General features: G+C 46.5%; 1 protein-coding gene across 1 annotated transcript in view; it reads right to left on the bottom strand.

The window, feature by feature from the left end:
- LOC146799152 (zinc-binding protein A33-like) overlaps positions 1 to 25,509 on the bottom strand; it is a 530,413-nt gene that overhangs the window by 448,372 nt on the left and 56,532 nt on the right. The window contains exon 2 of the mRNA XM_085628053.1: positions 2,284 to 2,460. Coding sequence (XP_085484179.1) covers positions 2,284 to 2,413 — 130 coding nt within the window. The 5' untranslated portion in view covers positions 2,414 to 2,460. The remainder of the gene's footprint in view (positions 1 to 2,283; positions 2,461 to 25,509) is intronic.

Genomic DNA, 25,509 nt, shown 5'->3' with positions numbered 1-25,509 from the left:
TCCCACACCACCAAACTCAGAATCAGGCCTTTATTCAATTTTTTGGAGCTTGGATTGTTCCAGCAGGCAATGTTGCAGACCTTTTACAAAGAGGGCTTCACGTGGTCAGACCCCTTCTTCACATAGTCTCACTGGATTGAATTTGCTGCTGTAGAGAAGAACGCAGAGTGAACAACCTGAATCTATAGCACAGAACAAATGCAACTTCAGGTTGCTCCCGGTCCCCTGTCAGATCTCAGAGGAAAAAGTTGGCAAAAAGTTTTTAAGTTCCAGATTTCAGGACACTTTAGGAGGAGTACACTTTGACACCAGCCAAGGGTCCAGGACTATGGGGACAGCAATTGTGGTTCAAGAATCACTTTAGGAGAGGCAAACAGCATAGTCGATGGAAGGTCCAGCTGGAATTAATTAGCTGGGTAGGTGTAAGAAAGACATCTGGAAGCTTGGTGTGTCCTTGTAGGTGAAACAGGTGGTCAGCCAACTGACCCTTGGAGTAACTTGTAGGGTTCTAAGTTGATGGCAAGCAGGTATAATCTTCCATTAGTTTCTTCAGAGAGCACAGCAGTTCTTTTTCCGGTTCTTCACAGGTCAAGGAATGTTCAGATGAGAGTACTTGGGATGCCACATTTATGATCAGTGCCAGACTAGGGATAGGGAAAACTCCAGGCTACTCCCCAAACCAATGGTGTAAAAGTCCCCAGGAGTGACCCTACCCACTTTTGTAGCATTTCCTGTGTGTTTAACTGTAAGCTATCCCACAGTCGAGCTCTTTACCTTATTCCAACATGGCATAACCCTTCTCTTCCCCTGGTCAGAGCGTCCAAAGCCCACCCAGAAGTGTGGCTAGAATAATGGGCAAACCTTCCTATGTCGTAACACAAAACCAGTTATGGGGCATCTGTCACCTCACACCGGTTTGAGACAAGCTGATAGGAAGACAATGGAAGGCTCAGGCAGGCCTAGGTGTGAACTACTTCTGTAAGTGAAAGGATAGACACAATGTGAGGTGCAGGAAGGAGCTGGGAACAGCCACCATGCCATCATGCACAAGAAGGAAAAATACCTCTCCACATCAAAGCATTTTGTCCACTGTCTGTCAGCAACTCATGTCTCAGCACAGGGAAGGCATTCAACAGTCAAGTAATACTGGGCACTTGCAGAAAGGCACATTTGTCTTAGGCAAGAAAATGACACCTTTCTAAAAGTATAATTTTCAAAATTGTAATATGAAATCTGACTATTATTAATTTCGATTGCAGATTACTACTAAAATGAGTCCTTTATCATTTTTCAACTGCTGCCAAACTGAACTTAAGCATTCTCAATTGTTACAATGTAACCCAGTGGTTTCCTACAGGAGACACAGTCTTGCAACAGTGAACAACAACTTTGGGGGATTTGTCACTGCTAGGACATATAAAACATTAAATATACATGTTCTAATTTTTAAATACCATGCACCCTGCCCTATGGGCATTTAAGACCTACCTTAAGGGAGATTTATAAGTACTAAAAAAAGATTTTTGCGTACCAAAAGTTTTATTTATCCGGGTTGAAACAGTAGTTTAAAACTGCACACAAAAGCTTCAAGGTGGGCCTCGAGACATGTTTTATAATGCTACTATAGTGGGTGGCACAATGAGTGCTGTAACTTACTTGTAGTATGTACGTTACAGGCCCAAGTACCTGTAAAACCATATACTAGGGACTTATAAGTACATTACTGGTTCAAATTAGGTATATGCCAATTTTACTATGTTTACAAGGGAGAGAACATGCGCTTTACCACTGATTAGCAGGAGTAAAGTGTGCAGAGTACTATGGCCAACAAAAACAGTTTCAGTTAAAGAAGGCAAATATCTGGGGGAATACCACACAAAAGATAGTCAGTTCAAACGCCCCACTTTTCAGCTGAGAAGGTTCTCCTTTTATACATAAATACATTTATAAGTCAACATTGGTCACGCAAACAAAAGCATATACTTTTCTCATGGAATTTGTTTTGAGAAACGTCTCTATTATATATTTTTCAATAAATGTTTATACACTGCATGCAAGTAATAGTTTTATCTATAAAGCATAAAAGAAGTAGGATAAACTAAATGAAATGTATAAGATCTCTTTTGCATATCGATAAGAGTATGGTACAGTTTAGTTAAGAAAAAAGAGGCCTGCCCTTTGCAAGAACACAAATAGTAATGGCATGGGGTCCCAGAGCATGCTGCTCACTTCGGTCTCTGCATATGGTCACTTAAAGGATTTTGTAGTTGTTACTGTACTCACACCAGGTATCATCCTCCTGTCTGAAACACAGACATTGCTCTCCAATGTGGACTGTCCATCTGGGCTCTTCCTGGCTCATTAGACTTCCTGTGCTATTAGAGATGGCTCCCTCTTCTGGAGGCTGATGCATGTTTAGCTCCTTCAAACTTCTCCACCAGAGACTACAGAGTCTGAGACCTGTTTGAAGCAAAAGGGGGATTAAAGGAGGTCCCATATTAGATGAATGTTGTGTAATTCATCTAGCACCAGCAGTACAAAACATATCAACAGTATTTATGATACTATGTACAAAATGTCTCAAATGGAAGTACAATATCACTAACAGAACCATTTAAACAATACACAGACCCTATCCTGCTAAGAACTGGTTTCCACCTTTATTGTGCACATGATGATGTACAACATATGCCAATACTTATCTTCAGACAATCCTAGCATTTTGATATGTCTTATAGTCCTATACTAATAATGATAAAAGTGCAGCTAAAAGTACAAATAAGCTAAAAGCTTTTGGTTAAAGCATCAGAATTGTCTCAGGAGGTTGCACAGCTTGGGAACTGGGCAGCTTTTTCAGATTTATGGAGAAAATAAAACATACAAGTACATGTGGCAAATGGGAGAGGTAATGGTCGTAAGAAGGGCAGGCTACATTTGACTCTGCGATGAGAGAGGTACCAATGTGCATTGGGTGCCCATCATTTTGGGCTAGGGAATACCTAAGCTATAAGAAAAGCATTGATGCACTTCAATTGATGCAATATATTATGCTCCAGATGTTATCCTTGGCATCCTAGTTGTGTGTAAACAACAGTCCTACATTTTGGAGGTATGTCCAGTAATTGTGGCTTCTGTCTAGAAATTGCAGTGCGCCAATCGTATGCATTTCCATGCTAACTCCCCTACAGTAAAAGGCAAGAATGATAGCAGCTGCTAGTTGGGACACCTCAAGCATTCTGGCAGAGAGCCCAGATCTCACTATCTCACTCTTTGAATACATTCTCTCTCAGCTATAAAATAAGTGTCAATTTAAAGAAAAGCTGCAGCACAGAATAGTCCCACATAATACAGTTTCAAGAGCAAGCTCAGCTCTGGAGAGCTGTCGAAAGAGCTACCTGTCCTTAAACAATCCTGAATGTATGAATCAAAACCATGGTGAGTCCTGGTCTACAAATGTGTCCTTGATGCTTTTTTTCTTCCCCTTAATTGCATGTGTCAGACAAAGGCCAACACATGCACCGCCTCCCCAATGCGTCAGTCGGACACTGACAGGGTTTAAAAGGATCCACTGGTGATACCTTTTTTAGAAACATATGAGCCCCCAGGCTTAATTGTAAGTCCCCCTGTGCAGTGCATTTTCAAGTGCCCCCCCCACTTTGTGTGTGCGCACCCGCTTCCAAGACTTCGGCACTCTGCTCCCGGCCAATCCGTAATGATCCCAAACTTCTCCTGGTCCTGACATAGACCAAAAAAGAGAAGGTAAACTTCATGAAAGCATTGCTTGAATTTCTATCCATTTTCAGCTTTTTCGCCATTGTTTCCTATGGTGCGGAATTGCACATTAGGGGCCTCATGTAGGTAAATAAAAATTACCGATTCTTAAATACCGAACCGTACCGAATCGGTATTTAAGAATCGGTAAGTTATATGTAGGTAATAATTCGGTAATATTTACCGAATCGGTAACATTCGGTATTCAGGAATCGAAATTTACCGAATCGGTAAATGCCGAGGTGGTATTTAGCGAATCGGTAAATACCGAAGTGTTATTTACCGAATCGGTAAATACCGAATCGGTATTTACCGAATCGGGAAAAAAAAATCACATGACTGGATGAAACAGCCAATCCTGTGCAACCACACCCCACCCAACCAGGAAGTGGCCACACCCAGGCAGGTGCACACTATTAACAGACTCTGGAGAGGCTTGGAGTGCAGAGGAGAGGCAGGGAGCCAGTGCCTGTTTGTGCAGCACAAAAACATCATGTCGATTCAGAGGACAGTGAGAGATGGAGGGGAAAGGAGGAGGAAGATAAAATTCAGCCCCAAGGAACTCCAGGTGCTGGTGGAGGAGGTGGTGAAGCAGCACCAGAAGCTGTTTGGGAGGCAGTCCCTGCAAGTGCCTGAGGCAGAAAAGCGCAATATTTGGCTGGGTATCCAGGCGCAGGTCAATGCTGTGGGAGTGACCCACAGGGACATAGAGGTACTCAAAAAGCGCTGGTATGACCTGAGGATTGTAACCAAGAGGAAGATGGGGGAAATCCAGAAGGAGGCCAGCCAGACTGGGGGTGGAACCAACAGGGCACCTGCCCTCACCGAACTGGAGGAGCTGGTGGAGGCCACAATCGAGCAAGAGAGCGTCGTGGGCCTTGGGGATGCCGACAGCTCTGCCAGAGCCGCCACCCAACAAGGTAAGACGAATGCACAGTAATGTAGCCCCCCCTACCCCTATCCCACATCCCCCATTGTGAAATGTGTATCCCACTCCAGTCCATGTGTTAGTGCAGACAGGCAAGGCATTCTGGGAGATGTAGTCAGGGAACCCCCAACCATGAAGTAAATAGCACAGGACAACAAGGCATGGTACACACATTAGCCACAAGCAGGCAGAGGACAATGTGAGAGTGTAACATGATTTTAATGTGATGCTTGCAATGCAGCCCTTCAGGTACACTGAGCAGATGTGGCATTTCTGTCCACAGATGTGAAATCGCGCAGGACAGGACATGCTGCAGGAGAGAGGGCACACCGGCCACACAGATCAGCACTGGCCAGCACAAGTTCAGCCCAGGGAGCAGTGCCACAGGCAGCCGCACCACTAACACAGGCAGCCTCACCTCAACCAGAGCCAGCCTCACCTCAACCAGAGCCAGCCTCACCTCAACCAGAGCCAGCATCACCTCACCCAGAGCCAGCATCGCCACTCATGTTTGAGTCACCGGCCACATCACCGTCTGCATGTGTGAGATTGAGGAGGCGTGCTGCCGCCAGGCTGCAAGCCTTAGACACCTCGTCTGACGACAGCAGGGGCCCGGAGCAAATTACTATGCCCCAGGATGGGAGCCATGCCACTGTGCCCTACACCTCACAGGTAGAACAGACGGGTGCAAGACGGCGCCGCAGGTCGCGTGTGCAGAGTCCACCAGCAAACATTGACAGCCATGGGATCTTCTCGGGGCTCGAGGGCAACATGTTAAAACAACAGCACCTGCAAACAAAGGCAGTCATGTTTGAGTTTGAGTTTGAGTTTAAAAGCACTTATAAAGCGCACGTATACCGGCGGTTTCTTGGCGCTGTAGCTAGAGGGGACTGAGGGTTAAGAGCAGGGAGAGAGGGATGGGCATTTATTCAAAGGATTTAGTGAATAGGTAGGTTTTAAGACTTTTACGGAATTGGGGATAGAGGGTGATGGCCCGGAGATGAAGGGGAAGGGAATTCCAAAGGATTGGTGCTAGAATGGCAAATTTGGAGCCGCCCCACTTCTTTCTCCGGAAGCGAGGGATGGTGAGGAGGGACTGAGAAGAAGAACGTAGGTCCCTAGAGGGGACATAGGGAACAATCTCAGAGGAGATGAAGGCAGGTGCCAGGTCCAATCGGGCCAGGAAAGTGATGGATGCGAGTTTGAATTGAATTCTAGCCCGCACTGGGAGCCAGTGGAGAGATTTCAGGAGTGGGGTGGAGTGGTGGAATTTGGGAAGTATGAAGGCTAGGCGGGCCGCCTGGTTTTGGATCTGTTGTAGGCGGCGCAAACTGTATGCAGGAATACCGGCATACAGGGCGTTCCCGTAGTCCAGGCGGGACACCACCATGGCCAGAATAATAAGTTTGAGAGCGGAAAAAGTAAAGAAGCGGGACACCTTGCGGATAGTACGCAGTGAAAGGAAAGAGGAAGATACCACAGAGCTAACCTGGGAGGGGAGGGTGAGTTGGGAATTGAGCTTGATGCCTAGTGTTTTAACAGAGGAGGAGGGGACAGGAGGAGAACCAAGAGAGGGAGGCCAGCAAAGGGGGGACCTGGGGCTGGATGAGCCGCCCGGCAAAACCAACTCGGTTTTGTCCGGGTTAAGTTTGAGGTGATTGTGGCCCATCCAGTCCCTGATGTAAAGCATGACAGTTTGAAAGTTGAGGACAGCAGAAGGAGAGGAGAGATCAAAGACCAGCTGGAGGTCATCCGCATAATTAAATACGGCGACCTCCATCTGTTGGAGAGAGAAGATAAGAGGGGCGATATATAGATTAAACAAAAGAGGGGAGAGAGATGAACCTTGAGGAACCCCGCACTGGACTTTCCGGAAGTCCGCTGTAAAGTCACCCAGGCGAACAGCCTGGGTGCGGTCGCTCAGGAAGGAGGACAACCAGACCAAGGCAGACCCCTCGATCCCCGCCGCCCTGACACGGGAAAGTAGGATATTGTGGTCCACCGTATCAAAGGCGGCTGAGAGGTCGAGGAGCACAAGGGCCTGGTGATGATTGGTGTCCATACCCTCCCTGAGGGTGTCGAGGACCGACATGACCACGGACTCCGTGGAGTGTGCGGGGCGGAAACCAGCTTGGCGGGGGGCAAGGGCTCCATGTTTCTCCACAAAGGAGCTCAGGGCGTAGGTGACGTGGCGCTCGAGCACCTTGGCTAGAAATGGCAAGAGGGAGATGGGGCGGAAATTGGCAGGGACAGAAGGATCTGCCCCAGGTTTTTTCAAGATGGGCACAATTACCGCAGACTTCAATGGGCTAGGAACTATGCCTTGCGCGAGGGAGCAATTGAGGAGGTGAAGGGGGGGATCTGGACAGGAGACAAAGATGTGGCGGAGGATATGGGCAGGACAGGGATCAAGAGGGGAGCCAGATTTGATCAGAGGCACCAATGTAGTCAGGTTTTCCCGGGTGATAGGGGGAAAGGTGATTAGTTTGCCTTTGGGAGGGGGACATTGGGGATCCAAAAAAGAAGGGGGAGGTGGGGGGATGTTGGCCTTAATGGTGATAATTTTCTGGATGAAATAATTATTAAGAGAAAGACAGAGATCATTTGACGGGGCAGGTTTAAGCGTAGTTCTGTCCGAGAATGCCAGGTTGTGAACGATGGAGAAGATCTCCTTAGACTGGGTCTCCGCTGCTAGGATTTTGGAGGAGAAATAAGCTGTTTTGGCCTCCAGGATGCTTTTTTTGTACTGGTTAAGGATATTGATATATTCCAGTTTCAAAGTGGGGCAGTAGTTTCTCCTCCAAGCCCGCTCTGCGCGGCGAACTATAAGTTTGGTGGCTTTAAGCTCTTGGTTAAACCACCGGTTGGCGTCTTTGTCGCGTTTAGAGGTGATGCGCTTGAGCGGGGCAACGGAGTCGCAGCTGCGGGAGAGCCACTGGTCTATAGCGTCAGCCTGGGAGAAGGTGGTGAGGCCCTGAAGAGGCGGGAGAGAATCAGCAAGGAGAGAGGAGAGATTCTCAAGATTGACCCGGCCCCATGATCGGACCCAGGTGTTTTTGGGTCGGGGGGGCATAGCTGGGGGAAGGATAGGAAGGAGAAATGAAATCAAATGATGGTCGGACCAGGTGCAAGGGGAGATAGATAAGGATTCCACAGGGCAGTTCAGGGACCAGATTTGGTCAAGCTGGTGACCCTTGATGTGAGTGGGGGAGTGAACATGGGGAGTGAAGTTAAGGGAGAGGAGGGTTTCGGAAAAATCCTTAGATGACAGACATTCGGCAGGATCGGAAGGCCAGAAGTTAAAGTCGCCGAGGAGCAGGATGGAGGAGTTGTTGATTGCAATGGTGGCCAAGACCTCCAAAAAATCTGGGAGAAACTGCAGGGGGGACTGAGGAGGACGATAAGTAAGGAAACAGGTGAGAGGAGGGGAGGTGGATACTGTGCGAATCACCAGGAATTCGGTGGTAGCAATGTTAGGTAGAGGGAGAATTTGAAAAGGGAAATCGGTGCGTGCGATGACTGCCACGCCGCCCCCGGCTCTGCCCGAAGGGCGGTCAGCCCTGAGGGCGTAGTAGGAGGCTGGAAGGGTGGATAGGAGTGCAGGGAGGGAGTCATCGCAGAACCAGGTCTCGGTTAAGAAGAGGAGGTCTGGGGCCTGTAAGTCCAGCAAAACCGAGAGTTCATGTGAGTGGGCAACAGCAGAACGGGTGTTGAGGTAGAAAGCTGTGATGGTTTTAAGGTTTGGCGGAGGAGCAGGTCTACAGGTCGTAGGCAGGGTGTCCAGAATAGGAGGAGGGTGAGGGAGGGGAGAGAGGGAGGCTATGCCAAGAGCAGAGATGCGAGAGCTGGTACTGATCGTGATGGGCCAGGGGCCCTGGTAGCTGCGAAGTAGGTCCGGGCTGTAGGTGATAGGTGGGGCAGAGTGTAAGGCCCCTAGTCCCGGTCGGTCGCGGACGGGCGCAGACGGGCTTGCCTTCGGCGCGCAATCGTCGCGCCCGCTGCGCTCGTCCGCTGCGCTTCCTACCAAGACACATCTTTATGGTCGTGAGGCGGGGAGTTGAAAGGGGCGTGGCCAACAGAGTGGGCGTGTCTGTGGCGCGCCTCGCGCTCGAGAATGGCGTCTGGAGGTGAGGGGTCGTTGCAGCGAGGAGCGCTGTTCAAGAGAAGCCCAGGAGTGCAGGTAGGAGGGGAGGTGATAAAAACACGTTATCACAGTTTTAAAATGTTTAAAAGACAAAGTTATGCATTCTCCCGGCTTCCGCCTCAGGAGTCCAATAGCTAATAATGTCAGTCCAGAGGCATATACGGGGCATGAAATCAACTTTTGTCAACATGGACAAGAACATCAGCACAATGGCAGTGGGGATGGGTGAAATGGCAGCGGGCATTCGGGACATGTCCCAGTCAATCCAGCTGTTGTGCAGCAAATTAGATGCTGACATAGATGCACGGCGCCGGGAACAGCAGAGGAGGGACACTAACACCAGGGCACTCAACCGTCTGGCAACTGCCACTTCTCTACTCTGCCGGCGCTCTGTGTCGATGCAGGAGGGCCTGACACACTGCTGCAGCGACGTGTCTCGGGGGATGGTGCAGGTCACAAGTGCACTTGAGGTGCTATTAACAAGTCAGGCGGCCACAACTGCTGCAGGGGATGCTGCGGAGAGCATCGACTCCAGCAGCAGGAGCAGCATCACACCCCCCGTCCCAGAAACACGCAGGAGCAGCAGGCGGCTTGGGGTTGGCAGTAGTGAGGATGCTCAATCCGTGCCATCCCACACTGCAGCGCGTGTGCGCAAACATTGATGCAGCCCTGCGTAGCCAATTCCTAATGGGTGACGTAACCCTGGACTTACCCCTTGTAAATATGCAATGTTGCCAGATTGGCTTGATCTTGTTGTAATGGCGTAGTGCCGCATTAAAACTACGTCATGACATACCACAACTGGCTGTGTCCCCTTACTTACTCAGAAATAGTTGCATGTGATCTCTGCCCGTCTCTCTCTCCCATCTATTGCAGTTGGCACTCCAGCTGCGTTGGCCTCTGGCTGGCCTGACTCATCCTCGTTGTCCACAAAATCTGTTAGTTCCACCTCTGTACCTCTCTTCGTGGCAAGGTTGTGCAGCATTGCACAAGTGGCAATGATTTTGCAGCAGTTGATGGGTGTGTACTGGCGTGCGCCTCCGCTCTTGTGGAGGCAGCGGAACCTGCTTTTCAGTAGTCCAAACGTGCGCTCCACCACATTGCGTGTAGATTTATGTGCCACGTTATATCGTCTCTCACTCTGGGTTGATGGGTGTAGGTAGGGAGTTTGGATGAATGACCGGCAGGCATATGCACTGTCGCCTAGGTGAGTAAAAGGGAACCATCAGTCACATGGCTCTATACACTATGATTTGCAGGTTTCATGGGGCGTCACTGTTACTTACCTAGCAGGTATCCCTCTCCAAATTCTCCGGCAAGCAGTCGTGTGTGGATTCCACTGTTCTGGAACATGTAAGAGTCGTGGGTGCTCCCAGGAAACTTCGCTACAATATCAGTGATGATGTTCCCTGCATCACAGATTACCTGCACATTGATGGAGTGGGTGGACTTTCTGTTCCTGTAGATGTGCTCAGTGGCAGCTGGTGGGCAGATTGGGATGTGTGTGCCATCAATACAGCCAATGACATGGGGGAACTGTGCCATGTGATAAAAGTCAGTTTTAGTTTTCTGCAGTTCAGCCTGTGTGTTTGGGAAGCTGATGTAGTGGTGCATTCTCTGCATCATGGCATCCAGGAACTTCCTGAAGAAACGGGACAGGCAACTCTGGGATACACCGCCCACCGCAGCTATCACCCCCTGGTAACTGCCAGATGCCAGTAGATGTAGGCTGCAGAGCACCTGCACATGTGGTGGTATGGCATGCGCCCTTCTTGTTGGCTGGTCCAGGAGTGGGTGCAGGTCCCTTATCAGGTCCATGATGGTTTGGGGGTGTAGCCTGTACCTTTCATGTATCTCTGCGTCAGTCAGTTGGAAGAGTGTGATGCGCTGTCTGTAGATGCGTTCCTCCCGTCTCCATATCCTCAGACCTGCTGCCTGTAGACGTAGGCGCCTTGCAATGACATACAGAGCGGCCATGTTGTCCACGCTGTTGCATTTTGGGATTGCTTATATGCTCTGTTGATGCTTACCACCTGCTTTCACTCAGTGTTAATTACCGACTCTTAATTACCAAATTTCAAGGATTTCTTAATTACCGAATTTACCTACATGTCTTTTTCAGTTTTACCACTTCATATTTACCACTTCATATTTACCGATTCATATTTACCACTTCATATTTACCGATTCGGTAAATATGTATTCGGTAAATATGAATCGGTATTTTAGAACTCGGTGATTATGAATCGGTATTTACCGCTTCATATTTACCGAAAAATGTTTTTTGGCCTCCTACATCTCACTTGACTAAATACCGGTCGGTAACGGCATATTTACCGAATTTCGGCCGTTACCGACCGGTATTTAGCTACCTACATGAGGCCCTAGAAGTGGTATATTTAGCGAACCTTGGAAAATCGCATCTCCGAAAGTACTTAACTTAGAACTGTGCTCTTGGTCTTAAAAATCATATAAACATCAACATTATTTTTTACAAATTGGTCTCAGATTTATTCTTGAGTGTGTGTCTTATTTATAAACTCTGTGAGTACAAAAAATGCTTAGCACTACCCTCTAATGAGCTTAACCTCTCGCCCACACTACCACAAAAAGAGAGTTAGTATTATCTACTTATCCCTCTGCATACCCATTTGGGATTCCCTAGACTCTACATAGTGTACTTCATTTTAGTACACTGTACAGAGAGATAGTTTCCTACATTGGTGGGCCAGCGGTGTGGTCTACGACTTTGAGCTTGCTGGCCCACTGACCACAGGAATAAATACAGAAATTTCCTTTAGTTAAATTGTATTTTTATAAACTGACTATTTTTTCAAATTTTAAAATAATTTTCAGGGCCCTGGTTAGTTCCCTTTTAGTACTACTGTTATAAAAGACCAAACCTTACTGTAGTTAGGAAACCAATGTTATTAGTTTTTTTTTTCCTCTCCAAAAAAAGGTTACCAACTTAGTAAAACATAATAAGCAGAGGCGGTAGTACAGGTTGAGAAACTCAACCTCACACCTTACCTCGCCTTAAACATGAAACAGTTTAGAGGCATGTGTAAACCTAGGGCCTCAAGACTGGGTAAAACACTACCAAAGAGCAACGAGGAGACGACTCTGATCTTGCAGAAGTTCAAAACACTGACAATAGTAGCGACAGTGTGACATCCCAAGACAGAATATCACTGTAAAATGAAGAGTTTGCTCTGGAAAGACTAGCCAGGAGGGCAGCTCTAAAAGTACAACTCCTAGCTATAGAGAAAGATAGATAAGAGTTGGGCCTAGGACCCATCTCTGGTGGCAGCATACAAATAAATAGGGGGAGTGGAAGTTCTTATAACTCAAAGCTCCCCAAAGGGATTGTCCCAAACTATTCAGAGGATAATGGCATCACCAAAAGGATCACTGCATTAGAGAGAGCCTATGTAGCAAGGAATGTAGCCAGAAAGAATTGGGCTCCTCTCTTGTGGGAACTATTGTCATGAAAATGCAGGGCTAGACTCCTGGCATTACCTGAGAAAGATGCAGAGTCTTATGACCTCATGAAGGGTACCATGATTGAGGGCTTTTGACTCACCACTGGGGAGTATGGAATATGTTTCAGGGAGACTCGAAAAACCCACAGTCAGTCCTGGGTGGAATGTGTTGACTTTTCACTAAAAACACTAAGTGGCTGGTTAATAGGTAACCATGTGAATTACTTTGAAGGGCTTTGCAATTCAGTTATGAAAGAAAATATTTTCAGTAATTGTTTCCAGGAGTGGTTGCATCAATACCTAGTAGACCTGGGACCAGTCTCTCCCAAAGAGTTGGGGAAAAAGGCTGATTATTGGGTTAGAACCAGAGTGAGCAATAATAGTATGGTAGGGGAGACCAGAAAACAGATGCCAAAAAGAGCTCCCAGAAGAAAAAGTGTGTCAGTCTGAAAAAAGATAAATGTAAGGAGTCCCCTGAAGGCCCCCAAAAACCTGCCCACGAGGGTGGGCCCAGAGACACCTAACAAACCACAAATGGGTACTAGGATAAGAACTAGAACCCCCAGAATGCTTGATGGCTTAATTCTAACAAGACAGGGCACCTAGCCAGGGACCCCGGTTGTCCTAAAAACAAACCCACTTGTACATCTGCAGGGGTTCCCAGTGTAGCTTTAGAAGGAAGTCCCCTAGATGAGAAGGTCACCCTAGCCTTTAACTGGGAAGTGGACCCAAAAAATGAGCTGAGCATTCCAGAGGGGAGTAAGCACTTCCACCAAATGGAATCACAGCCACTTCCCGGTGCCAGTCACACTGTTGTGCATGACAAGTTGGTACTCTCCAACCAGTAGATCCCAGGTGAGAAAAAAAAGAGCTAAGGCTTTCCCGGGGGAGATCACCGTTAGGCCTATGGCTTTAGTGCCCCTAAAAATAGCTGGGTCCCTTAGTTGGAGAAGGGGAGCTGGCAGTAAATACCCCCACCTTGACTGTCTCCTTAGGAATGACCACCCAGAGGTTGGACTGAGCCAAGGTGATGTACTGGTCCAGAGCCAGTCCTCCCCCAAGGATTCTGAGGGGCTGAACTTGCAGCTAGTGCAGGTAAGCTCCAATACAAAGAGAATAAGAGAAAGTGTCGGAGAGGTGGCAACTGTAAGCGGCAGTTCCAGTGAACCATGAAGGTTCTACACCAGTAGGGAAGAACCGTGAAGTTGGCACTGGTGAAAGCCCTACCTCGCCAAAGAAGTCCTGACCAGTTAGGCAGCTGTTCCGCTTGAGTTGGTGTCTACTCAGCGGGCAGAAAAGAGGGTGGAGGTAGGGTGCTCTCTACCAGAAGTGGTGACCCTGCCATTCTAAAACAGCAAACAGGCAACCTGAACCCAAAGAAGTCTGTAAATTAGCCCTGTCCCCTGTCAGTGACAAGCTAAAGGTATGGTTCTTCTGCGCTCTGACAGATGTCAGTAACCCATGCTGGGTGGTAGCCTTTATGGCTGCACTGTTATTGCATGGTGGACAGTAACTGTTACAAACTGTTATCAAAGAGGTGCATGCTAACTGCATTAAATAAGTTACCATGTTTAGTTTTTTATACTTTGATTCTCTATTCCTACTTTTGCTAGAAAAGAGTTTGTTTGGGTAGATATACATTCCTTTTGGTGAAGCCAATTAAGTGTATCTGAGAGAGAGGCTATGGAGAGATGAGGGGCACTTTTGCCCGGTGGTAGTGAGGGAAATCAAGGAGGAGGTAATGGGGAAGGGGAGTGGGGCACTAAAAATGATTGTTCCACTGGGTGCCACCAGTGCTAAAGCCTGTGATGATGGGTATGTGGCAAGGTGTAGTAATACTGTGTCTTTTTTGTCTTTATTAGTGTTTTTGAAGAAACTGCAGATTTAGGAAAGATGATAAGATAAGGTGACTGTCTTTATTTACTCTTGCACACGTCTCAAACACACACACCCACTGACTGTTTTGGAACAACAAATCTGTCTTTTACGTAGTATAGTGTTTTAAAAGGATGTCTTTTAGCCAGTAGCAAAGATGGTGTCTCGTCCATGACTACTGCCCAAGCTCAGAAACTTTCCAGACACCTTTGCTCAGCATAAGCAGAGCAATGAGAAGAAACCTCTCATAATTGCTCCAAAATGGCTGAATGAGCTGCTTCTACACATATGCACCATCTCACAAATGAGTGCATTCCACAAGAAGCTGAACACTTGGCTCTTTGATTAGGTCACTCCATTGACCAACCATAACTGCTCTAGCATTGGCGACAGGATACCCTTTCGGGTGGTAGTGCGTTTTACAAAAAAATCATACCATTACAGAGAACTTTGCACCCAATGCTACAAGTATGGGTAAAATGTTTGACCTACTTGCCATGTTCTTCCTCTGTCAGAACTTAGTAGAGGTTCAGTTTGCTGTGTTTTAAGTGCAGTACAGTCACAGCACTGTATATAGCAGTGGATGGGTCATATACCACGTTCCGACAGACTGCCCTATGTGTCAAGAACTACCATTCTTCATAGTTTATGACGTTCTCTTTAGGGAACTTCGTCAGTGTTCCCCAGGATGATTTTCTTAGTTTTAAAGGTAGGTATACTCACTCAGTTTCGAGGAATGACACCTTGGAGGCATATTCAGACATCTAAAAATTGCATTCACAAACTGGAAGTAGTTGGATTTACCATAGTGAGTGCGCTATAGACACATGCAAGACATGAGCATTATGTGGTGGTCATGGGAGCCATTAGAAAAGGTTCACTAGGCATGTGTTTGGTAATGTTCAGAAAGGAGGCGGCGATTACTTGACAGGTAGTAAAATGCTGTCAACCTGATTCCATCCAGTGGTGTAAGAATGGGATGGACCTTTGCATGGCAGCGGTACGTTGATGGGAGTGCACTAATCAGTTGAAATGGGCCAGAGACTGGCAGTATGAAAGTGTGCAGTTATTGAATGGCGTATGAATGGACCATAAAGTGGTTGGTGCCTTGAAGTGGCTTTATGGCTTACCTTCAGAAGTCTTGGTTTCAATATTAACAAATTTTTATAAGTAATTGTGCTTTGAAGCCAGTATTTCTGGAGTCAAACTGGTGGATTAACTTTAACAAATTATCTGTGGTGGTAAGATGGTCCTTACTAAGAACTCATTGTTTTTTTTGTCATTATGGGTAGCTGTGAATTGTGGGCCCTAGCTCAGTCTGAACCTAGGCAAATGTGCACATTTTTGAAAACTAAATACCCAGGGGAGTCCAGGGGTGCATGACTTGCTTGGCTCTCACCAGGTAATATTACCTAGAAGTCCTTGCAAACGTCAAACTTTGGTAAGAAACACATTTTCATCACATTTTTGTGACAGAAAGACTTGAAATCTGCATGGAGCCATAGGTTTCCTACCAGCCTGAGTTCCCACATGACTCCTGGTAACAATGGTAGCCCACTGGTGAGGGTGGCCCAAGAGAAAATGAAACAAAAAGGCCCTAAATCGCTATGTTGAGAGGTAATCAATAGGAGTAGGTGTGGTATTTGAGGCCGTGCTGACGCTCCACATACGCAAATCGACAAATCACACACTAGACAGACCTAGGGAGTGGTGTGCTTTGCATGGATCTCACAAGGCTTACTTATCCACAATGCTCTACAAACATCAAACACTGACTGAAATGACACATTTTCCTTCCATTTCTGTGATGAAAACTTATGGACTCCACAGGAATTCATACAATTCCTACCACTCTGCATCACCCTACTTGTGGCAATAAAAATGCTGCCCCACTTTTGTGCCTGGGCCTCATGCCCTCATCAGGCATGGATCACAACAGGATCAATAGTAGTCCTCATGCAAGGACTACCATTGACACCCGTGGGATCCATTCCGGTCGTAGGCACTAGGCCCAAGCACACAAGTGGGGTAGCATTTATATCGGGACATGTGGCGGAACACTGGGAGGCAGGAAGTTTGTGGATCCCTGACCATTCCTGTAGTTAATGTCTCAGAAATTCAAGGAAAATTAGTGTTTTCTATTCAGCATTTTAACTTTGCAGGGTATTCAGGGAAAGAAAATGTAAAGGGATCCACACAACCCTCACCTCGCTGGACTTCCCTGGGTGTTTAGTTTTCAGAAATGTCTGGGTTTGCTAGGTTTCCCAACACGGATGCCGTATTCACAACTAATTACTACACCTACCATACATGTCATTATCGCCACATTACAAGTGAGGAAGCATTTTTATTGAGAGACCTAGCGGAACACTGGATGGTAGGAAATTTGTGCCAGCCCACTGATCCCACAACCTTCCCACACAGAAACGTGTGGCAAATGTACAGTTCAAAAGTCTTTATTTCGACCACCTGGGCCATAAAAGTACAATTCATCAAACTGACAACATATGTCTAAAATAGTATGATACATGCATTAGTACCTAAATACTTATATAAATGTAAATATGTATAATTATTCACATGTACTAATAAAAATAAAACATATAATTGAAAATGAAATGTTAAAAGGATTCCCCAATACAGTCCAGATGGGACACGCAGAAATAACGTTATCAAGGGAGAGAGCGACCTAGTGCTTTTTTGCATAGCACCCACATTGCACCCAAATATTTAGCAATAGAGATAACTACTGGCATGGAACACTCTGATCTAAAAATACAGAGGGCATCTTGATAGTTCAGTACACCTAATGACCTACAAATCAGTGCCAACCATTTGTGCTGGGGTATAACTAGCCTGAGCAAAAAATATAAAATGTGCTACACTTTCCTTCCTGTGATCACATATAGGACAAGTGCTATCTCCTTCGCCCTTCCAGCCTGATATAAACAACCTGAGGGGTAGAGTGCCTATACGAAAATAAAAATAAAGTTTTTGGTGCAGTTCAACCGTCACTACATTCCAGAATAATTCCAGCCCTCAGCATGACTTAATGTCCATGTAATCACTTGTTAGCTTGGCAGCGGCTGACTCCCGAACATCCTCAGCCTCCACAAATGACCAATATTTCGTTTTCAAATCAGTCTTAGATAGAAAGACAGATGTATTTGCTTCGTCCCACAAATCATGGAGTGGTAATGAATACAGGGCTGACTTCATGTTTGAGAGATATGGAGTTGAACTAAATTGGTCAGCCTTCATAACGTCCTTCAAACTATCAGCATATTGAGCGAGCTTGGGAGTGGTCCCCAGGCGCCTCCAGTACAATAAGGGCCGCAGGCGAATTTTATGCGTGGCCCTAGTAACTCATTCATCACAGAACAGTGGGTATAACAGAGTGTTGGTTGGGAGGGAAATCAGGTTCCTAATGAATTTGTTCTCAGATTTTACGATGTCATCATGTTTGAAGATACCCCACAGCTCAGCCCTGTACTTCAAACCCTTGACTTTGCAGATTTTCAGTGCAGGAGAAATGGGATTAGAGTAGGATTTTGAAAACTCTTTAAATATTGCACCAGAGATCTGTTTTAACCTGGTGGTGGCCTTGCTAATGTGCGGATGCCAAGACATACCCTCTGTAATGGTAACCCCAAGATAAACAAAGAAATCTACTTGTTCTAGGGGGTCTCCTCCAAGGACTAATTTGCTCTTGAAAGATTTATGCTGCTTAAAGGACATCACCTTGGTCTTTGAAGTGTTATTTTCGAGGCCCCAATCCACACAGACCTCGTTAAAGTGATCCAAATGTTTCTGGAGGCCTGACGGTGTTTTGGAAATCAAGACGATGTCGTCAGCAAATCAGAGGATCGGAGTTTTAAAGCCTGCCAAAGATGTAATATGAGCTTTCAGTTGTAGCAAATTGGAAGCAATATCATTATTAAAAAGTGGAAATAGGGTGGGTGCTAGCACACAACCCTGCCTAACACCTTTGCAGACCAGTACAGTGTGGAAAATGTGACTTTTTAGCTAACTTTGAGGTTTGCTATGGATTCTGGATAAGAAAACTTTGAGGGACCTACACAAGTAAACCCATCCTGGACTACCCCGGATGTACACTTTTCAAAAATGTACTTGTATGGTAGGTTTCCCTAGGAGCCAGCTATGTTGGGCCAAATATCCACAGCTACCCACATTACAAAAAGCACACCATTTTTCGGCAAAAAAATGTGATGTGTGTGTCTGGTGCCCTTTTGTGTCACAGGCACTTAGCCTACCCACACAAGTGAGGTACCATTATTCTCAGAAGACTTCAGGGAATGTAGGTGGTAGGAAAGTTGCGGCTGCCATTAGGTTCCAGGAGTTGTCCTCACAGAAATGAAAGGAAAATTTGTTTTTTTGGCAAAGTTTGAGCTGTGCAGGGATTCTGGGTATAAAAACCTAGTGAAAGCCACACAAAGCACCCCACCATGGACTCCCCCGAGAGTCTTGCTTTAAAAAATGTGCTGGTTTGCTAGGTTTCCCTAGGTGCCATCTGAGCTTGGGCGAAAAATCCACAGCCACCCACATGGCAAAAAACACTTATTTTTTCAGTGGAAAAATGTGATGTGTCTATGTGGTGTTTGGCACCCTTTCGTGTCGAGGGCACTTGGCCTACCCACAGAAGCGAGGCACTGTTTTGCTCGGGAGACTTGGGGTAATGCTGGGTGGTAAAAACTTTGTAACTGCCTGCTGATTTTAGGACTTATTCTCACTGAAATGCAAGGAAAATGGTGGCTTTTTTGGGTAAAGTTTGAGCTTTGTATGGGTTTCTGGGTAAAAAAACCTGGTGAGAGTTACAAATGTCAACCTACCATGGACTTCCCGGGGGTCTAGGTTTCATAAATGTGCCGGTTTGGTGGGTTTCACAAGGTGTCTGCTAGCTAGGGCCCAAAATCCACAGCTACTCACACTGCAAAAAAAACAAGTATTCTGCTGGGTGAAATATGATGTCTCCTAGGTCACATTTTGGGGGGTTTTGTGTTGCAGACACAAGGCCCAGCCAGACAAGCAGGGTACCATTTCTATTGGGATATATGTGGGAATAAAGCATAGTAAAACATTTGTTAGTACCAATTGAATATCTCTATGTTTGTGCCTTTCAAATGTAAGCAAGTGTGTAACACAGAAGATATTTTACAAAATGCCCCCTGAAACACATGCCAGTAAGGGTCCCCATAAATTCAGAGATGTACAAACAACCACTGCTCCTTAACTAAGTATCTGTTGTACATTTCAGAAATCCAGAGTGTTCCTTCATACCCTTTTTCCATTCTTTATAATGTACAATATAAATGGCTGGAAGGAGCAGCTCGGCTCTTGCCTCTGGTTCTTAGAGAACCTTCAAGCCCTATATATCCCGCCACCACCGGAAGGGTCCAGCAGATGTAACAGTTTAATGGTTTTGAAAGCCTGACATAGTAAGAAGAAGTTACAGATGAAAGCGTAGACACAAATGGCTGTTTATTTTGAACTCACTTTTAATATTTATTTATTTCAACTGTTAAGTTTCAGAGGAAAACCTTGAAGGATGTACACAAATGACCACTTGCTGAATTCAGATTTTTGTTTAGTTTTTAGAAATATGTAGTTTTCTAGAATCCACCATTGGTTTCGCACCCATTTCCACCACAAACTGAAAGGAGGTTGACAGCACAAAATCTTTTTGAAAAGGGCTATCTCCCAGTAAAATGCCAAAACTGTGTTAAGAAATTTGGTTTTCTGAGTCAAGTCTGCTTGTTCCTGAAATTTGGGAAGATGGTGATTGTAGCACCACAAATCCTTTGTTAATGCCATTTGCACGAAAAACAAAACAGACGCTTTCTTCTACAGCACTTTTTTCCCATTTTGTCCATAACAGAACAGAATGCAGCTATATTTTGGCTAGTTCAGTTCCTTCCAAGAGAATTCCCAAACCCTAGGTATCTTTAGACTTCTCCGGATGTTGGAAAAAAGAGATGCAAATTTGACGTGGATACCTTATGAGGAAAAAAGTTATGGAACCCTAAGTGTGAACTACCCCAAACAGTCAAAAAGGGGAGGAGAAAAGGCACAGAAGCTAAGGGGTTAAATCAGTTTCAAAGTGCTAACGTACTGTCAAACACTAGCACCATAAATGCTAGGGAATAGAAGAGCAACTACTATTGGACTCCTTCTAAAGGTTTACAGGTATCCTAGATATCTGGATAGGTTACCTCACCGACTTGTATTGTGACATGCTTTATTATAGGTGACCTATCCACACCATGGAAGGTGAGAATAGGTCACCTATGATGAAGTATGCCACAATATAAGTGGGTGAGGTGACCTATCCAAATATCTAGGATACCTACAGACATTTGTAAGGAGCCCAATAGTAGTTAGATGAGGCAAAGGGTCTTAAACCTTAATCTTCTTTTTTTACTTGAAACCCTAGGTATAGGTTTCCAAGATGTCTTGGCCATGGCATGACTAAAGGGGGGTGTCCCTCGCCATGGCCAAGACATCTCGTTAGCCCATACTAGGGATTTCAAATAAAAAAAGAAGGTTAAGGCATGAGAGGCTTTACCTCATGTAGCAGCATGGTCGGAGTGTGTTAGACAGGGAGCGTGCACCAAAGTCCTGATAAAGGCCTTTTAACATATAAGGGCAGGAATATGGACGAAACATGCTGCCTGTACACATACAATACAAACACAAATAAAGAGTGGATACATTGCCTATCATCTACTTTGCACATTTCCACTTTCAATCATACCTATGTTACAGGATTAATAAAGGAAACATTATGGGGGATTATCTAAAATATTTTAAGATTTGGATCCTTGTCTCTATCCAGCATCCCTTTATTAAGAACTTTCAGAATAAGGTTGAGTCCACTGTGGTTAGTTAGGAACACAATTCATGGTATACACTGTTATTTACCATTGTTGTTTCCAGGCTCAAGACTATTCCATCCATTTAGATGAAAAGTTTGGTCATTTTGTAAACTTGTCTCTCCATTTTTTTGTAAACTTGTCTCTCCAAAGTAGCATAGCAAGCAGTCAACTCTTACTCAAGAGATAAACAAATTGGATGTTTTAAGATAACTTGATTTAGGAAAGGATACACAGAATGAAACTCCCAAAACATGCTACGCTACTCACAGTCCTACCGCCATTATTTTCTATTCATATATATTTAAGTGCCTGGCTACCCTTGAGGGCTTTCCGGCGCTGAGAAATGCCTGAGAAACTGAGAAAACAGTTAAAACAGGAAGGTTTTAAGCATTTTCCTAAAAGCTAATTGAGAGGTAGTCAGCCTTAGCTTCAGAGGCAGTTCATTCTAAAGTCTAGGCACTAGGAAGGCAAAAGATCTGCTGCCACTCCTGGTTCTCATTAACCTGGGTACTGCGAGCAAATGTTGATTAATAGAACACAACATTCTTGCAGGAGTGTATAGAGTGAGCAGATTTTGGATCATTTTAGGACCTCTATAATGCATCGCTTTGTGGGCCAATTCACAGTACTTTAAAATGTATCCTCTTCGGACCGGAGCACGACAGATGGAGATAGCACAAGCTGCAACGTAGACTTCACAGAGAAGTGAATCCACTCTGCCCATCCCCCGAGGGAGCCTAAACTGCCCGAGAAAGTTATAGGTACCTGTTAGATTAGGGGGTCTCTAGTTGGCAGTGGTAGGTACCTTTGACAAATAGGGACCCTTGCGTCTAGTCAGGGTAAGGGGGTGCACTCCTAAAATAACCCCTGCTCACCCCCTTGGTAGCTTGGCACAAGCAGACAGGCTTATCTCAGAGGCAGTGGGTAAAGCATTTGTGAACACATACAGTAACCAAGTGACAACACTACAGATGGATGCCACACAAGTTTTATATCAAAAATAAGTATTCTCTATATGGATTTATCATAAGACCACAAACGACAAGAATCCACAATACTGTACTTAAAAAGGTAGAATTAGCTTAGTTCTCTTTAGATGTTAAAATGCGAAACTTAAAGTTCCATGTACCTTATGATGCGTAACGCAATACAACGAAAGTGTTGCAGGGAAGGTGAAGCGTCGGTTCCTTACACGCAAGAACGGTGATGCGCCTGGTCCCTACTGCTGCGTAGGGGATGCGTTGGTTCTTCTCTGCGAGGGGAGGTGATGTGTCGGTTTCTTACTGCGCTTCCATGGCGATGCAGCACGCAACGCCATGATGCGATGAAGATCCGGTGCAATGAAACAAAGATGGCGTCTTTTCTTGATGCAACACGATGCGGACCGCGACAGGCCCTGCAACACGCTTCACGGTGATGCGGCGGCGTCTGCTGTGACGTCAATCCTCTTCTCCGATGGTGCGGGACACTCCGGCAACGATGCGAACCGCGACAGGCCCTGCGGCACGCTTCCCGGTGATGCGGCGGCATCTGATGCGACGTTGATCCTCTTCTCCAGCGATCCGAGGCACTTCGGGGACCCTGCGATGACTCAACGGTTCTTCTGGGCCATGACAGGCCCTACGACACGCTTCCTGGTGATGCGGTGGCATCTGATGCGACGTCGATCCTCTTCTCCGGCAATGCGAGGCATTTTCTCGTTGTGAAGCGCCAGCGGCAGTGCGGAGACACGCTTCTTGCTCGTGAGTCACGCTTCCAGCTCCTTGCGACACGCAGTCCCTCGGAAAGCCTTGCAAAACAGCAGGCACTTCCAAAGAACTCTTGGGGAGCTGCTGGGTGAAGTCTGTTGTCCCTGGGACTTCAGCAGGAGGCAAGCTCTTTTCTCAAGCCCTTGGAGATCCTTCACAAGTTTGAATAAAGTACACAAAGTTCCTTTTCTCCTCTCTTTGGAAGTCAGGCAACCACTGCATGCCAATCCCTCAAGCTTAGGGATAGTCTCTCCTCAGTCTCTCTGGTTCCTCTCCTCAGCAAAGGTTTCTTCTTGTTTCCCAAAGTGATCTAAAGTTCTTGGGTTTGGGTCCCAATATTTATACCCAGTTTCTCTTTGTTCTCTGAAGGCAGAGAGGCCTTTGCCTAGTCCAAACCAGTTCTGGTCATTCCTGGAGCACTTTGTTTACATGACTCCTTCTTTCCTTTCAGAGAGCATGGCAGAGACATCAGACGCACCACAGGAGGTGGAGCCAGCATTGTGGAGGGAAGGCACAGCCCTATTCAAGTCCCAGGTGCAGCTCCTCTCACCCATCTAGATGCAGATCTCTCTATTCAGCCCTGTGCCGACTCACCCTGTCTCCTGGAATCCCCCAGCCCCTGTCACTCAAACTCCAGACAAGGAATACACAACCTAGCAGAGGCAGGTTTGGATGGTTAGACAACAACATACCTACTTTCTAAAAGTGGTATTTTCAAACACAGAATGTTAAAACCAACTCCACTAAAAGATGTATTTTATCATTTTGAATTCAGGCATACTAAACTCGAATTTCTACCATGTTCCCTGAGTCAGATAGGATTATAAGATGTAATAATCAAACTGCCCACTCTGGCCTCTGGGGAACAGGTAGCCTTGCAATAGTGAACAACATAAATGGCTGTAATTCACTATTAGGAGATGCCACACACACCAGGGCATGTCCTACCTTATACTTACAATGCACCCTGCCCTTGGGCCTACTATAGGGGTGTCTAATATGAAGAAAAGGGAAGGTTTAGGGACTGGCAAGTGAGTGCACTTGATCAGTCAGTATGGCAGTACCAGACTACACACAGGCTCTGTAATGGCAAGCCTTAGACACACTTTAAAAGGCTGCTTATGTGGGTGGCACAACCAGTGCTGCAAGCCCACCAGCAGCATTTGGATTACCAGCCCTGGGCACTCCTGGTGCACTGTACTAGGGTCTGACAGGTAAACCAAACTAGCCAATCATGGAATCACTAATCCATACATACATTTACAACAGGGAGCACTTGCACTGTGGCACTGTATAGCAGTGGCACAGTGCCCAAAGAATCTAACACCAGCAAAAACACATGAGGCAACAGCAAAAAATAGAAGGGAGACCCACGCCAAGGTGCCAGGTCTAACATGTGTCCCCTCCAGCTGAAATGTGGGGAGAACTACCCTACCTCCTGGGAGTTCTCATCACTAAGGCGGAAAAACCTGGACAGACCATCAGCATTGGCGTGCTCTGTACCAGGGTGATGTTTCACCGTGAAATCCATCCGCTGTAGGGAAATGGACCACCTCAACAGCTTTTTATTCTCACCCCTCATCTGCATCAACCATCTGAGGGGCCTGTGGTCTGTCTGAACCCAGAAGTGAGTCCCAAACAGGTATGGTCTCAGCTTCTTCAGTGCCCAGACCACAGCAAATGCCTCACGTTCAATAGCACTCCACCTCTGTTCCCGAGGAAGTAACCTCCTACTGATGAAGGCTACGGGTTGATCTAGGCCCTCCTCATTCATCTGTGACAAAACAGCCCTCACACCATGCTCTAAAGCGTCTGTCTGAACGATAAACTCTCTGGAGACGTTGGGTGCCAGGAGCATGGGTGCCGTGCACATAGCAGTTTTCAGGGCCTCAAAAGCTTTCTGACAGGTGTCAGTCCAAATCACTTTCTTGCACTGCTTCCTGGAAGTCAGCGCTGTCAAGGGTGCAACAATGCTGCCATACCCCTTGACAAACCTCCTGTAAAACCCAGTGAGCCCTAAAAAGGCTCTCACCTCTGTCTGGGTTTTGGGGAGTCCCCAAGCTAGGATGGTTTCAACCTTGGGCTGTAGGGGCGCCACCTGGCCGCTCCCAACCTGGTTTCCCAAGTACACCATGGAACCCTGCCCGATCTGGCACTTACTTACCGGGATCATGAGGCCTGCCCTCCGCGGCGCCATCAACACTTCCCAGAGGTGGCGCAGATGTTCTTCCCAACTGGCGCCGAACACTGCAATGTCATCCAGGTAGGCGACACTGAACTCTTCCAGTCCAGCCAGCACCTGGTTGACCAACCTCTGAAAGGTGGCAGGGGCATTCTTCATCCCAAAGGGCATCACCCGGAACTGGTAGTGCCCATCTGGTGTGAAGAATGCTGGCCTCTCTCTTGCCCCATCAGTCAAGGCGATCTGCCAGTAGCCAGAGGTTAAGTCAAACGTGCTGAGGTACTGGGCAGCCCCTAGCCGATCTATGAGCTCACCAGCTCTGGGGATGGGGTGCGCGTCAGTCCTCGTGACTGAATTGAGCCCTCGGTAGTCCACAAAGAACCGGAGTTCTGGCTTGGCACCCGGTGCGGCAGCCTTTGGGACCAAGACCACTGGACTGGCCCAAGAACTGTTAGAGGACTCAATCACCCCTAACGCAAGCATTTT

The sequence above is a fragment of the Triturus cristatus genome, chromosome 9, assembly GCF_964204655.1.
Source record: "Triturus cristatus chromosome 9, aTriCri1.1, whole genome shotgun sequence".
Lineage (NCBI taxonomy): Eukaryota > Metazoa > Chordata > Amphibia > Caudata > Salamandridae > Triturus > Triturus cristatus.
The sequence above is the reverse complement of the archived record's forward strand: the minus strand, read 5'-3'. Positions and strand labels throughout refer to the sequence as shown.